The following is a 15,713-nucleotide window of genomic DNA, read 5'->3' on the forward strand; positions in this document are numbered from 1 at the left end:
GAAGCGGGTTCTACTCCGTGCAAGAGTTCCTTCCACAACAAACCTGTCTTTGCCACGAGATACTTTGTGGTTTTCTTGCAACAGACTAACACAGAGCTACCCACTCTGGAAGATGCGCGAGGTTCGTCACACCCGTCAACAGCTTTAATCTTTTTTTACGAAGGCAAAGAAGGCGGTGCTGGAGCGTGAGCGGGGGGGCGGAGTGGGCGAGCAGAGCCAAACTGCCACACCGTCGGAGGCCAGGTCAGATGAGCGTGAGGGTCCCTGGAAAGTGAGCTACTGCCCACCGCAAGGGGGCGCCCGCTCCTCGCGGCCGGCTCCGTCAGCCACAGACGCGCGCAGACGCTCCGAAGCAGCAGTCGCTGTCCGCGCTCCGTGGTGCTGAACGCAAAGCCGCGCGGTGGTCCGAAGGAAGGGAGCGGATTCATTCGGCACTGCTGGGAGCTTTAGGAACTGTCCGCCTCCCGCCGGTGCTGAAGCCCAGCGGAATCCCGGACCATTCCTTCTGCAGCAGAACCAGATCTCCCAATGAGCAACGGGATCCCCAACAGGAGACGATGCTGATTTAGATCAAACCTGGTCGCTGGGCTTTGACAAGCCGGCCAAGCTCAAGTCCCCATTTTTTTTCTTGCCTTGATCCTAACTCTTCCTCCAGCAACTTCCTCCCCTCCTCAACACAGCTAGTCATGGCTTTCATGGTGAAGTCCATGGTTGGTGGGCAACTGAAGAACCTCACCGGCGGACTGGGAGGAGAAGAGAAAGGAGAAGGGGAGAAATCCCCAGCTGAAGCCCAGGGGATGACGAAGGAAGAATACGAAGAGTACCAGAAGCAGCTAGTGGAAGAAAAGTAAGTATTGGGTGATGAAGGGCTCCTTTTTGTGTCTGTCCAGTTATACTGCAACCAAGAGCCTTGGCACAAGCATTCATGGAGAAGAGCCCAGTTCATGAGAGCCATGGCTATCCCTTTGGAGAATATCACATGACTCTTTCTGTATGTAACTTTTAGAAACCATAGCCGTATGTGTCTTTTATGGTCTTAGTTTGCATGGTAGATTAGCCGGAGAGGAGAGGGAGAAAGAAATTGCTTGATAACCCCCTTTAAGGAAATTCCTGAGCAAAATCAAGATCAGACCAGGGAAATGTGAGTGATTTGATTGCAGCTCACGACATATTATGCATTTCAATGTAGAGCCTGGCCAGAAGACTCAAGGCAAGCAAGTCTGAGATGAAGGGGATTCTGAACTTTGCCTCATCTCAGACTCATCCCACCACCAACCCTGTTGAGGTAAATGACTATTATTCCCAGGTCTAGAATCAGGATCTCAGAATCAGGAGACGTCTGGGCTGCTGTGAGCAAGTTCGGTGAATCAGCATCTGAAGAACAATTCAAGTGTGGGTCTAAGTCTAAGCTTATTCACTGACCGCACCAGTTTATATCTTTAAGGAAGGAGAGAAATAGGCTAAAGGGAATATAGGAAGGGCATGCAAGTTCACACAGAGAGATGATAAAGATCCCTCCATGAACATCCAATACTACACACACAGTAAAATTTATTTCCCAAGAAACTGCTTTTGTACTGTTGCCCAGGGATTGTACCTTGAGCATCAAACAGCGGTATACAAAAGAGAGGACATTTGAAAACCTCATGCTGGCTCCACTGGATTGATTCTAGCAGGATGTTAAAAAGCACACGCCTACAATAAAAATAGGGCAATTTTAAAAATAAATTAAAAATAGCGCTAAGCAGTGTCTGTGCAAAAATAAATCCCTTGCTCTAAGCAGTTTTTATGCAAAGTTCAGACCCAAATCCTCCCCTTTTTAGATGTCGACATATGAATCTGGGCTACAGAAGGCGCCCTGTGGAAGCTGATCTTTCCATTTAAGCCCAAACTGGGTTAAAGAGATCCTCGGCCTTAGTTCCTCCCAAATAAGTGGTGAAGGGAAAGAGGAAGTGAACCCAGGACTTTACATTTGTTGTGGAAGGCGGGGAATGTTAGTAATGCATTTTAATGAACCCCTAATCTTTTAATCCGCTTTTGCCTTCAAGAGATGGGATTGTTTTCTCAGGAAAAACTACATCTCACTATAGCTCCCTGCCTCCCCCCACCCCCGGAAGTTGGAGTTTAGATTATTCACCATTTCTGATTTTAAAAAGGGGGGAAGTATCTAAGGCTGCATTTACACACACAATTTTTAAATGCCGTTTTGCTCCCGCAGCAACCGTTTGCTTCCTGTAGTAGTTTGCATGCATAATTTCACTGTGTTTCACCTGTCTCTCCCACCCGCAGTTTGCTACCAAGCCTTGTGCTGAGCAGTTTTCCCTGCTGTCCATTTAATGCATCAAGTGGCATTCCAGAAAATTCTGAAGTGCAAGAACTGATTGTGGCAGCCCCTGTAGTCACTCCACCCCTGAGGATTTTTTTTACGAACGCACAGGCAGCTGTATTGATTCATATATGCACATATGTCCTTACACCTCCCAAAGAGCAGCGGTGCATAAATAGCACTATACCCAGTTTGTTATAGTCTGCCAGCAGTCACAGGATAAATTCGACTGGTAAACACAATGAGCTTTAACAAAATATTTCCAACCAGTTCAAACATAACCTTTAGCATTTAATTATAAATGAAAAGAAATCTTGCAAAGAAGTCTTGCCATTTAAATTGTGTGTGTCTAGTAGGAACGCCATGGAGGAAAAGGAAAGAAGTATCCAGACTCCTCAATTACTTTCTTCATTCTCTTCCTTCTGCCTTGCTAATCTGCCACAAACAAATTTGAAAGCCTCAGTATCACCTCATTCACTTGCCAGAGCAAAACAAAAACTGAAACCATTAATTACCCTGCTGTGCCCTTGTCTACATCACTACAATCCTCTTTGCAAAGAGGACAAAGTCGCCTACTTTTTAAGAAAAGAAAAGAAAAAGAAACATTCTATGCTGAAATTTATTTTCTGGAGAACAGATCACATCAGCACCATCACTCAGGTGGCAGTCCTACACACACTTGTCTGGGTGGAAGCCCCACTGAACTGTCAAGCACAGGTCTTCTGGGGAACTTAGATCTACTCCTGGATTTGCATAAAACACCTAAATCATACTGAAGACCTACCACTGCAAGGCATATTAGGGGCACATTGATAGAACCATTATGTCATTAGTGATCCAGGAAAGTTACTCTTGAATTGTTTTATTTACTTATTTTTTAAAATTGCATACAACTGTATCATAAAAATATATACCAGAGAAGTTTACAATGATTAAAACATAAAACCATAAAAAGTTAGAAAAGTCATTCATGAGCAAATTCCTAGTTTGTTTTTTTAATTGGCTGGGCTGGCTCAGAGATCTGGTTGTTGAAAGACATTGGATATATTCAATTCTGATCATAATCTTTCCATAGAAATATATATATATTTAAACCCTACTAATATGCAAAGTGAGCTCACAATCACAAAAATGATGAAACTGGTTGGAAATGGTCGTTTTTAGCTGAGGAACAAATGAGGTGTCAAAAAGAGCAATAATAATTCTTCTTTTCCTCCATGCTTTGTTCACATAGTCCATTTAACTTAAGGCTTAGAACCTGTGGCCCACCAGATGTTGCTCCCATCAACCCCAGACAGTATGGACCATGGTTTGGGGATGATAAAAATGATAACCAGGCAACATCTGGGGTGCCGCAAGTTCCCCAGCCCAATATAACAGTCAGCTTCTGTTTTGCTCACTATCATTTGATCTCCCCATCATAAAGACCAATACTGTCTCCACTGACTCCCAGAAGCTGTACCAAAATCAGCCAGAAGTACTAGCTATTTCCAGAGCTGCAAATGAACTTAGCCAAAGCACCTGGAGAGAGGAAATGTATTCAGTTGTCCCATTGATTTTAGTGGAAGTAAAACTCTCCTGAGAACTGTGCTGCTGTGACCTGCAAGACACCTTTGCACACCTGGGCACCAGCTAGTTGTCAGGCACTCAGGAAGGGTGCACAAGGGGCTTTTGTCCAGGCCCCACCCTCATCTGCCCCACACCTGCCATCATATACGACATCAGGTGTAGGGTAGGTGGGCATGGTTGATGGAAATGGCCTCACTGGCCAAATGGAGAAGCCTGCCTTAGAAGTTAACAAACAAGAGTCTACTTGTGGCCAATGTTAAGCTTCTCCATCCTTATCCAACTAGACAACCCTCCTGTCCATGTTACTGTGGTCTTAGAAGGGAGATAAGGAGAAGGTAAATGGCTGTTTATGGCTATAAGTCATTATGGCCATATTATTTGTGCCAATGTCTTGCTTGTGGGCTTCCCATAGGCATCTGGTTGGCCACTGTGGAAGCAGAATTCTGGACATCATGGGCATTTGGTCTTATCCAGCCTCAGGGCTCTTATGTTCTTAGATATTATGGGCTGGCTTTGATTCATTCGGGAATGGGAATACCTGGGGTACACTCCAGTCATTTGGTTAAATGAGCATCCTGAGACCATATCCCAGGATTTATTAATATTAATTACTTCCAACTTGAATTAATTCCATACCACATAGTTTGTTATTCTCCATCGTGGTTTTTGAAAAAACGATAAAAATAGGGATTTTTCTCTCCACACCTCCAGTATGTCCCAGTATGGGCATCCCAGTGTGCATTAGCCATTGTAAGTGTAAAGCCCTGTGGTGGTCAGTGTTCTGGATTGTATAATGTTGAGGCTGAGATTCAGTGTTGTGTGGATGGCGCTTAACAACTACGACTTACACAGGAACATTAAAAGAAGTTTTACACTGAATTAGACCCTTGGTCCACCTGGCCCAATCCTGCCCACTGAGCCCTTTCTGTTGGGGATGCCTTATGAGGAACGGCTAAGGGAACTGGGCATGTTTAGCCTGGAGAAGAGGAGGTTAAGGGGTTATATGATAGCCATGTTCAAATACATAAAAGGATGTCACATAGAGGAGGGAGAAAGGTTGTTTTCTGCTGCTCCAGAGAAGCGGACACGGAGCAATGGATCCAAACTACAAGAAAGAAGATTCCACCTAAGCATTAGGAAGAACTTCCTGACATTAAGAGCTGTTCGACAGTGGAATTTGCTGCCAAGGAGTGTGGTGGAGTCTCCTTCTTTGGAGGTCTTTAAGCAGAGGCTTGACAACCATATGTCAGGAGTGCTCTGATGGTGTTTCCTGCTTGGCAGGGGGTTGGACTCGATGGCCCTTGTGGTCTCTTCCAACTCTATGATTCTATGATTCTATGATTATAATACATACAGTAAAATAATAGAATGAGTTGTTTTACATGCAAGGCTGTATAAAAAATAATAATTCTCTCTCTCTCTTTCTCTCTGATGTGCATGTTATCTGCAGCATTACTGAGTATGAGTGGAGAAAGGGCACTGGCAATTATTCCAAGTTAATTAGGCAAGATTAAACAGAGTGTGATCTTGTGGATGCACTCTGACTAGCATCATATCAGCTGTGTGGAATGCTGAGGTTTGGAGCAGAGATTAATGGCCTGTATTGGGAAACTTCTCAGGCTTCCTCTGCCCTAGTGACCAAGACATTTGCTCGCCATGCCAAGTGGGGCACACACATTGCAGCTAATCGACAACATCTTCTCCCAATGTTGTTTGCAGAATGGAGCGGGATGCCCAGTTTGCACAGCGCAAAGCAGAACGAGCCACCCTGCGGACCCATTTTCGGGATAAATACAGACTTCCCAAGGTAAGCCATCAGGCCTTTGCTGCAGGAGGAGGACGAAGGGAACCTGGGCAGATTTCCACAGGGATATTGCTGGTTGTATTAGGGTTGAGCAACAGCCAGATACCAGAGGAAGTGGAGGAAGAAATAACCAGAACCTTTGATGGCAGGGTGGGGAAAACATGACCGCTCGGATGGTGCTGATACTTCAACTTCCAGCCTTCTTGACCAATGGGCAAGGGTGATGGGGACTGGAGCCCAGCAATATCTTGAGGGTCACAGCTTCTTTGTTCTTTCCTGTAGGGCAGGGGTGGGGAAGTTGTGGCTCTCCAGATGTTGCTACAGCTCCCATTATCAATGACCATTGGCTCTACTATCCAGGACAGTCCAACAACATCTGGAGAACCACAGCTCTTCCCCGCCCCTACTGTTGATGGAGACAGAGCATTAGGACTGAAGAGAAGGGTGGAAGACAATATGTGGACCTTACGAGTCACGAGCCACCATACACAGAGTGGCTGGTGCTGATAAAATGCCAGAGACATCCTGCGCTTGGAAATGGCTAATGGGAGAACGTGGCCCTCTTTTTAAGTTCACTCCAAAATGAGGCTGGAACCAGTCAGCAGTTCCTTGTTGAGGACACAGAGTAGATCAGCAGGTGAGTCCAGGTTCCATCCCTGACATCTTCCATTAAAAAGATCAAGGTCCAAGTGATGGGAAAGGCCCTTCTAAGCCTAAGACTTTTTAGAACTGCTGCCAGTCAGAATAGATGGATCTAGGTAAGGTGGGCAAGTCATCTGGCCTGGTTTAAGGGCAGCTGTCCTATGTTTCTTCTTTGGCACAGAACTACATGAGCTGTCTGAATATGAAACGGAAGTTGACACATCTCTGGATCTAGGGTCAAGGTCTGGGCTACTCCAAATTGTGGGTGATAGTCAACTAAGTTTTACACAGAGTAGAACTATTGAAATGAATGAGCATGACTAAGGCAAACCTTCCATACCTTTGTCTCCAGCCCAAAGCTTATTTCCTGTGCAATGCATTTCAGATAAAACTTCTCTGGACTGACACTTCAGAGTAGTAGCAGCCCTTCTGGTCCCAGGGTGGGTTACAGCCTTGGCCCAGTAGACCTGAAGGTGTGTCTCCACCCACATTGTTCAGCCTGAACACTGAGGTCCAGCTCCGAGGGCCTTCTGGCAGTACCCTCACTGTGAGAAGTAAGGTTACAGGGAACCAGGCAGAGGGCCTTTTCGGTGGTGGTGCCCACTCTGTGGAACACCCTGCCACCAGATGTCTATTTCCTTAACAACAACTATCTGATTTTTAGAAGACATCTGAAGGCAGCCCTGTTTAGGGAAGTTTTTAATGTTTGATCTTTTATTGTGTTTTTAATATCCTGTTGGAAGCCGCTCAGAGTGGCTGAGGAGGCCCGGCCAGATGGGTGGGGCATAAGTAATAAACTGTTGTTGTTGTTGTTGTTGTTGTTGTTGTTGTTGCAATTTAAAATTCAGAATTAAAAACAAATTACAGTCACAGGAATAGGATAGATCCTGAAAACACACCTGTCCCAGGCAGTGACCTTCTGAGGGCAGTGGAATTACCAAGAAGGCCACCTCTGCCAGTCTTGACACTCAAGAAAGTCTGTTGAGAAGGAGGCAGCCTGGGTCATTTAGGGCTTTAAGCACTTGGCTGAGCATGGAAATAAACTTAAATAGGATTTGAGGTGGCCTGAAGCTGATTTGGGGATGTAGAGGTGTATAAACTCATTTAGACTTCTCCAGAAGCTATGTGTTGAGCAAGAAGGTGTTGGGAATCTGGGAATGATTTGGGCATGGTCTAAAGGTACCTGATACAACAAACTTGTTAAATCTAAGCTGGACTGGATCTGGTCAGCGTCCGGACGGGAGGCCTCTTGGGCATTCCAGGTCTTGAGTTCCCTGGCAGAAGTGTGCCAAGATAGAAATGTAATACATGTAATATAAATGATAATCATAATTATAGGAAGTTCAGACTGCAGACTGTTGTAGTACATAATAAGATATTCTTATGGATAAAACACCTTTTTTATATATATAAAAAAGGTGTTCAATTCCTCGCCATTTGTACACTTTCATTTCTGTGCCATGAAATAGCTCAGTGACGCTGGACTTTAAATGCATCATTACCTGCCATCGAAACAGCTGGTTTACTGGCTTAGTTGGCTGTAAGACCAGACATAATCAGGTTAATCCGACAAAATTTTGTAACAGTTACGTTCTATTGAAATCAGCGGGACTTAAAATACGTACAACTGAATTCCATCCCATTGCCTTCAGTGGGACTTTGTCATGATAAACACCTGTTGGATTGTGCCCTAAGGCCAGGACGGGGGTGGAGGGCTTTGTTCGGCCCGAGGGCCGCATCCCTTTCTGGGCAATCTTCTGGGGGCCACATTCCAGTGGTGGGTGGGGCCAGAGGAAAAAGTAGGTGGAACAATGAATGTGAATTTTGCCACTGTATTAGTTTCTGCACACACTCGCACAGCCCTGTACACATGGGTCCTTCATGTACTCGTCCAGGGAATCAAAGGCATCATCAGAGTTCAAAGACACATTCCAGTTAGGAAATACAGCAATGAAGGAGGGTGCAAAGCAGAGCCAGTACAGAGAGTTGCTGAGAGGGGGGTTTGTTTTTTTTTATAAGATATTTTATTAGCATTTTCCATTTTTTACAAACAATAAAAAGGAAAAAAATTAAAAATTAAAAATAATAAAAAAAACACATAACGTTCAAAACTTATTTTTGAATAACATCTTTCACTGACCTCCTCATACCTCCCCTTCTTGTATTCCAGTTCGAATTGTTTATCCAGCAAATCCTTATCTCCCAACATTACAATTAAACCCCTTATTTCCTAACCATCCTCTTATATTATTATATCTTAAGCTCTTGATTATTTACCAAGAAAAAAGGGACCATTTTTTCATAATCTTATTACCATTACAGCTAGAAACCAATTAATTTCAATCCTGCATCATTCAACATTCATTAATATTACAATATTTTTGTAGATAATCCTTGAATTTCTTCCATTCTTCTTCTGCCGACTCTTCTCCCTGGTCACGGATTCTGCCAGTCATTTCTGCCAATCCCATAAAGTCAATCAACTTCATTTGCCATTCTTCCAGAGTGGGTAAATCTTGAGTCTTCCATCTGAGAGGGGGGGTTTGGTCGGGGAGGGGGTAGGGAAATCTCCAGAGCCAGACAGAGAATATTGGAAGGCTCCATTATTATTATATTTAAATTGCATTTTTTATAAAACATTTCTTCATAGTTTTAATGAGATATATGTTTCTTCTTATTTTTTATACTTATTTCTGATCTTCGGAGTGTTAGAAATCTAATAGTGTGGTGATACATATGACCTATGTGCATATATTCTGCCAATCTACCATCGTGGAGGCCTAGGTAGGAGTAGACCACCCAGGTGTTCTCCAGACTCAGATCTGCTCAATTCCAGATCTTTACACCCAGGAATGACATCATCCCAATTCTAGAGGTCTTGCTTGTAAAAATGCCTAGACAGCTGATCATTTCGGTTTAAGCTGGTTTAGTCCAGTTAGCTTCCATCAGGCTTAATGCTACAAGTTCATTTGGGGCCTCTGTGTGTGTGTGTGTGTTTTGCATGGTTGTGTATTTTCAAATACTTGAGCAACTTTAGAATAGAAAGAGAGCTGAAAAAAATATTTAAAGATAATAATAATAATAATAATAATAATACAGATTTTGTAGTAAAGCATGGAAATATTCATTCTGGAATCTTTCCATAAATGTTACAAGAGCTGCTCTAGTGTTGAGATTGTAATCTAATATTCTTGTTTTTCTAAACACCAGACAAAAGCGGAACTCTATCAAGAGGGTTAGAGCATGCTCATCTCCAGCACTCTGAAAAAGTCTCACATGGTCATGGGCTGCCTAGGTGTTGTTCACCTGGTTATCTTTTTCACGGGTCTCTTACCAGCCTCTAGCCGCCTGGTTATCTTTGCTCTTTCAGGCAGTGAAAGACGGGCAAAGATAACTCTGATGCTCTCAGGTGGTCGTGGTCCAGGGCCATCCCATTCAAGCTACGCAAAGATCTCGACAATAAAGGCATCTTATTTTAACACGATGTCCCTCTTATACCACTGAATTTTGGGTCCTCCCTCCCCACTAGCACATGACGTCCCCATCTGTCCAAAACCTGCATCCTTCATGTTCATTTTGCTCTGGTTTTGCATGTCATAATTGTTTGTCAAGATGATCCTTCAAAGAAAAGGGCCACTTCTAGCGCACCAAATCATTCTGGTTTGCTGCACTGACATCTCAAGCAACCAGTGATATGAGAGGCAGAGCAGAATGAGAGCATTCTGGTCTTCAGGCACATGGCAAATGCTGAAGGAGTGAATGTTAAAGCTAGAGAGAACTGTTTGGTTGTTCACTGAAATTTTAGCTTTTAAAAAGTAATTACCGTATTTTTCACCCTATAGGACACACCGGCCCATAGGACGCACCTAGGTTTTTTTTGGGGGGGAATAAAGAAAAAAAAATTATCCCCCCCCAGCCGCGGCTTCAGTGCGCCCCACGCTCTGGGCAGCAGGCTGCTATCCGCAGCCTAGGGAGCCCTGTGGGAGTTCCGGCGGACTCCCCAGGCTTGCTGATAGCTTCCTGAAGCCTGTATTCACCCCATAGGATGCACACAGATTTCCCCTTCAATTTTGGAGGGGAAAAAGTGCTTCCTATAGGGCGAAAAATACAATATTTGCTTTACAGCATAGTGATATTGGTTGCACAAAAATTGAGAATTGCATATTTCTTTTTAAGTGCTATTGCTAAGTTTTCTAAGTTATCGTCATTACTCTCTGTGTTACCCATATGGTCTCCAATGAAGTAATCTAGCATACTGTTCAATAACTTATATATCAATATCAAAATGCTCTTGACTGTCATTATAATTCTCTCTTTCTTTTTACAGATGAGAGGACACCAAATGATTCTGGTTTTCCCAATGAGTTTGTGGTTGAGAATTTATTTGTTACATTTTTTTATCCCAACTCTCCTCCATGCACAGATCTTCTCCCCTCTCCATTTCATCACCACAACAGCCTTATGTGGTTGGCTAGAACAAGAGATGGTGATTGGCCCAAGGCCATCTTCCTAGCTGAGTGGGAATTGAACTTGAGTTTCACTGATCTAACTCCAACCTAGCCACAAAACACACTGGCATCTGTTCAACCAACCAGCCAGCCATTCCTCCCTCTCTCTCTCTCTCTCTCTCTCTCTCTCTCTCTCTCTCTCACACACACACACACACACACACACACACACTGCCTCCCTTCTATGTTTTGGTCCATGGCTGATTCCCACCACTAACCATAAATCATCCAACACAATTGCCCAATGCCACTCTACTTCAATCTGTCCCAGGCTCCTCCAACACATCAGCGTCTTGTTCCACTTCATCAAAGCCCGTTTTCATGCTCTTAACTTCCAGAGTGTGATCATCACATCCATTTATGTTCTGATGGAGTCAGTCAGGCATGAGAGATTAAAACAGGACTGAATGGAAACATATTTTCTCCAACTCCAGCATCATTCAGATCTTCCCACTCTTGAGGCCACCTGTCATGGCCGCCAGCTCCAGGACGCAGCAGTTGCTTCCCCAACCCCCAGGGAGAATGGGGTCAATCTACCCTGTTCTTCCTTCCCACCCTCTGTGCTTCAACCTCTTGAGGGCACCAAGGCTTGCTGGGCTTTAAATACCTGCCAGCAAACCTGGCAGTACTCACCTTCTTGTCCTGCCTTTCCCATGTCTTCCTGTGTGGAGGTGAGCCAGGAGATACGTTCACGCCCCCATTGCTACCTGCTGCTGGCTTTGCAGTTTCGTCCCACTGTCACCATAGCAACAGAAAACGCAGTTGCTATTTCCCTCAGCAACTTGGCATTGAGTGGCCATTGCATTGGACCTCCGGTGTGGCTGGGCTCAGGGCCCTAGACCATGATGGACTATTATGACCCCTGAGCCTAATCTCTCCCTCTCTTCTCTAATCACCACCACCCCCTTTAGAATGAAACAGATGACAACCAGATCCAGGTGGTCGGGGGTGACGTGGAGCTCCCCAAAGAGCTGGCCAAGATGATTGAGCAGGACAACGAAGAGGAGGAGGAAAAGGACTCTGTTATCGGACAGCTGACCAGCATCCAGAACCTGGACCTGGATTCCCTGAAGGACAAGGCCCAGGCCACGCTGGACGACCTCAAGCAGTCCGCCGAGAAGTGTGCCGTCATGTGACCCAGCTGTTGCTCATCAGCAGAATAAACCCCTCCCCTCCCCAAGTTGTAAAGTGTGTCCCATTGTGGGGTGGGCTGTGGGCACAAAAGGGGAGCGCAAGGGTGCGGGTGGTTTATTAAAATTATCCAGCAGGCTCCTGTCAAGTTTGTCTTCCCCACCCAGGTGTGTGTGGGCTGGATACCCTTTTTCTAAACCACCGTCTCTTCCCTGTGAAAGATGTCTCAGTCCTTTCCGCCCCATAAGTGAATGTGAGGTGTGTCTGGAAGTCTCAGGTTCTAGAACAAGACTCCCCTCATCCTCCTCCCCCCACAGCAGGGTGATGCCCAAGTGCTGCCTCTCTCTCCTCCCCCCCCCCATCTTTCCCCAGGGCTGACTCAAGCCCTTTCAGCAGAGCAGGAAGAGAGCCATTTGCCGTTTCAGGACTACGGGCCTGAATGTGGGCAAACTGCCCCCACAAAACCCTCTACCTTACGTAGAAGAACCATTTTTTGGCCTTCGCTCAAGTTCAAATGAAGGAGATGTGAAGAAAGGGCTTGGCTGCAGGTGGACGTTTCCGTTCCTTTCGGCTTCGAGGAACAGAGCTTGTCACCAATCAAAATGACGCCCTTGCTTCCTTTGTGTCTTCCGGGGACAAGGCATGGAGGTGTAGACTCTCCTTCCCACCCCTTCCTCCGACACGAAACCATAGCAATACGGATCAGACAATGACAATACTTTGCACTTAATGGCACCACAGATGCTTTACAAAGGAAAGCAGAGTTGTGCCCCCATTTTACAGGTGGGGAAAACTGAGGCCCCAGTGTAGCCCAGTTCTTTGCCCGGGCCGTACAGTGTGACAAGGATGGAAGCTAAACTGGTTGGTGCTCAATCCACTGAAGGAAATGGCTGCCCTGTGAGTGTGACTTGTTCCAACTCCTTGTGTAGTGCTACGTTGTCGTGGGACCTCTCACCGTCCTTGCTTCTAACAAGAGGAGAAGGGGGACATTCACCTCCGTGTCATGAATGTGGCAGTCAGTCTGTATGTTGTGCCGTGACCATGCAGTGCTCCTGTATGAGCCTCTACCTGCCGTGACACCCTCTTCCCATGGTACTGTTGAAAACTGGTGGAATAAATGACAAGAGTTCTCTATGCATTTCTTTGTCTTGCCGTTTTGTACGCAAAAGATTGGATGGCCTGCTATGGCTCCCCAATTCTGCATGCCAGGAGTGGGGAGCCATTTACCGCTCAAAGGCTGCCTTCCCTTCTGAGCAACTGTCTGCAGGCCACATGCCGGTGGTGGGTGGGGCCAGAGGCAAAAGTGGGTGGGCCAGGAATGTGAATTTTACCTTTGTAGAACAAGCTGTAAGGGATGCGGGTGGCGCTGTGGCTTAAACCACAGAGCCTAGGACTTGCTGATCAAAAGGTCGGCGGTTCGAATCCCTGTGACGGGGTGAGCTCCCGTTGCTCGGTCCCAGCTCCTGCCAACCTAGCAGTTCGAAAGCACATCAAAGTGCAAGTAGATAAATAGGTACCGCTCCGGCGGGAAGGTAAATGGCATCTCCGTGCGCTGCTCTGGTTCGCCAGAAGTGGCTTAGTCATGCTGGCCACATGACCCGGAAGTTGTCTGCAGACAAACGCCGGTTCCCTCGGCCCATAGAGCGAGATGAGCGCCGCAACCCCAGAGTCGGTCACGACTGGACTTAATGGTCAGGGGTCCCTTTACCTTTGAGAGCAAGCTGTGCCCCCTCTCAATCCTTCATCCAGACAAGGAAGAGGCACGGTCAGTGTTCAAGGACATATGTAGGCTTGGCAAAAAGGCAGGGACGCAGCCCAGCCAGTGAGTTGTGTGGCCTTGGAAGGGTCCCAAGGGCCAGACAGAGAGACCTCAAAGCTACATTTGCCCCCCCCCGAGCCTGAGGTTCTCCATTTATGCTGCACTTGTGCTGTTTTGTTCTCTTACAAGCCTAGACAGATGCAACCACTTCATCTACCAACTGATTCATGAAAAACAAACACACACAATGACGCACCAGCCTTGAAATGTGACTAGCAGACCTGTTGCTGTGGATGGTGCTGGGTGCTTCACCTGCCAGATTGTTCCTTGACCACGTCAAGAGAAAAGTGGCTCCAGCACTTACAAGAGCACTCCTGGAAGCTCCTCGGGACTGATGAGGGCTGCCAAACTTCTGAAACTGCACAGGAAGTTCAGGTTGTTGTCAAAGGTCCCAGGCTGCTGCTGCTGCTGCCAGAACTGCTTGTGCTACAAGAACCACAGGAAAAATGCCTGGCATCATTAGGAGTTCTTTGGATATACTAATGGGTCCAATGAAGGGAGGTGGCCTGGGGAGAATGGCAGAGGCAGACCAGGAGGCCCCTCAGGCCCTTTTTGGCCTGTGGACCAGAACTTCCCTGTGCCTGGTACGCACTGTGATCTGTTGTACAAACACTTTCTCACAAAGACACACCTTGTCTCAGTCAAAACTGGTCCTATTAGCCTGGATCAAGTGCATATTTACTCTAAAGGAAGACACACTGCAGCTCTCCAGGGTCTCTGGCACAGAAAGCTCCTTCCTAACCCTGCTTTCTGCTTTCATGACTGGAGAGGCCTGGACCTGAACCTGAACCTGAACCTGAACATTCCATAAGGGAGAGCATGCTCCACCACTGGCAAAGCAGAGGCAGCTTCCTTATACCAAGTCAGACCACTGGCCCATTTAGCTCAGGACAGTGCACCCTGATTGCTGGTGGCTCTCTAGGTTTACAGACTGGAGTCTTCCCAGCCCTCCCTGGAGAACTTCTGCAGGCAAAGCATGAGTTTCCCCACTGACCTATGACCCTTCCTCTTAGAACAGGGAAGGGGAACCTGTGGCCCCAATGTCCCCAACCAGCCAAGGTTGATGGGAGGTGTAGGCCCACAACATCTGGAGGGCTCCAGGCCCCCCACTCCTTCCATAGGGCCAATGGGACTTTTATCTGGAGGAGCCATAGCTCCGTGATTTCTCTAACTCATGCTATGCATGTGGGAGGCCTCTGGCTCAGTTCCCAGCCCCAAATGTTAAATGGTGCCAGATGGTTGGAAAGTCTTCTGCCTTGGACCCTGACAAGGTGCTGCCAGTTGGTGTAGACCAGGTAAGGGGAAGCTTTGGCCCTCCAGGTGTTGCTGGGCTACAGCTCCATCTGCCCTAGCCACTGGTCATGCTGGCTGGGGCTGATGAGAATTGGAGGTCAGCAACTTCTGGAGGGCCACAGGTTCCACATCCCTGGTGTAGACGGCTGTGGGCTGGGTGGGCCAATGGCCTGAGCTGAGCACAGGACAGCTTTGTGTCTTCAGTGCTGTCAAACTGCCACTGCCCGTGTTATGTGCCATCCCTTCAAGCTTTCCACAAATCAGAATAAGGACACTCTTCAAACTCCACTATTCTTGACTGGTGCCCAAGAAGAAAGCGCACTGCAGACTGTGAAGGCTCTTCTCCATCTGCTGTCTGCAGTTCCCGTATGTTCTTTGGTTGCATACCAAGGCAGCCTTTGTTCTTTTGGCTTGGGAGACACTAGAAAAGCACCATTGTCCAACAATCTGTTATCAGCAGCTTAGAATGAGTCTCTCCAGCACGTGAAATGGCAGGCTCAGCAGCGCACAGGACCTGTGCATTGACTTGGGTGCGCATCCAGCACCACCACTGTCCTTAATGTCTAGAACCTCTTGGGTCAGCCTTTCTCAACCTGTGGGTCCCCAGATGTTGTTGAACTA

The 15,713-nt window shown here is 46.6% G+C and overlaps 1 protein-coding gene across 1 annotated transcript; it reads left to right on the top strand.

The window, feature by feature from the left end:
- The first annotated feature begins 213 nt into the window (after window positions 1–213).
- CPLX3 (complexin 3) lies at window positions 214–13,118 on the top strand. The gene is made up of 3 exons (XM_053402917.1): window positions 214–847; window positions 5,615–5,702; window positions 11,761–13,118. The coding sequence occupies exons 1-3, from the start codon at window positions 687–689 to the stop codon at window positions 11,983–11,985; spliced, it is 474 nt and encodes a 157-aa protein (XP_053258892.1). The 5' UTR covers window positions 214–686; the 3' UTR covers window positions 11,986–13,118.
- Window positions 13,119–15,713: the final 2,595 nt, after the last annotated feature.

The sequence above is a fragment of the Podarcis raffonei genome, chromosome 9 (assembly GCF_027172205.1).
Source record: "Podarcis raffonei isolate rPodRaf1 chromosome 9, rPodRaf1.pri, whole genome shotgun sequence".
Taxonomy (NCBI): domain Eukaryota; kingdom Metazoa; phylum Chordata; class Lepidosauria; order Squamata; family Lacertidae; genus Podarcis; species Podarcis raffonei.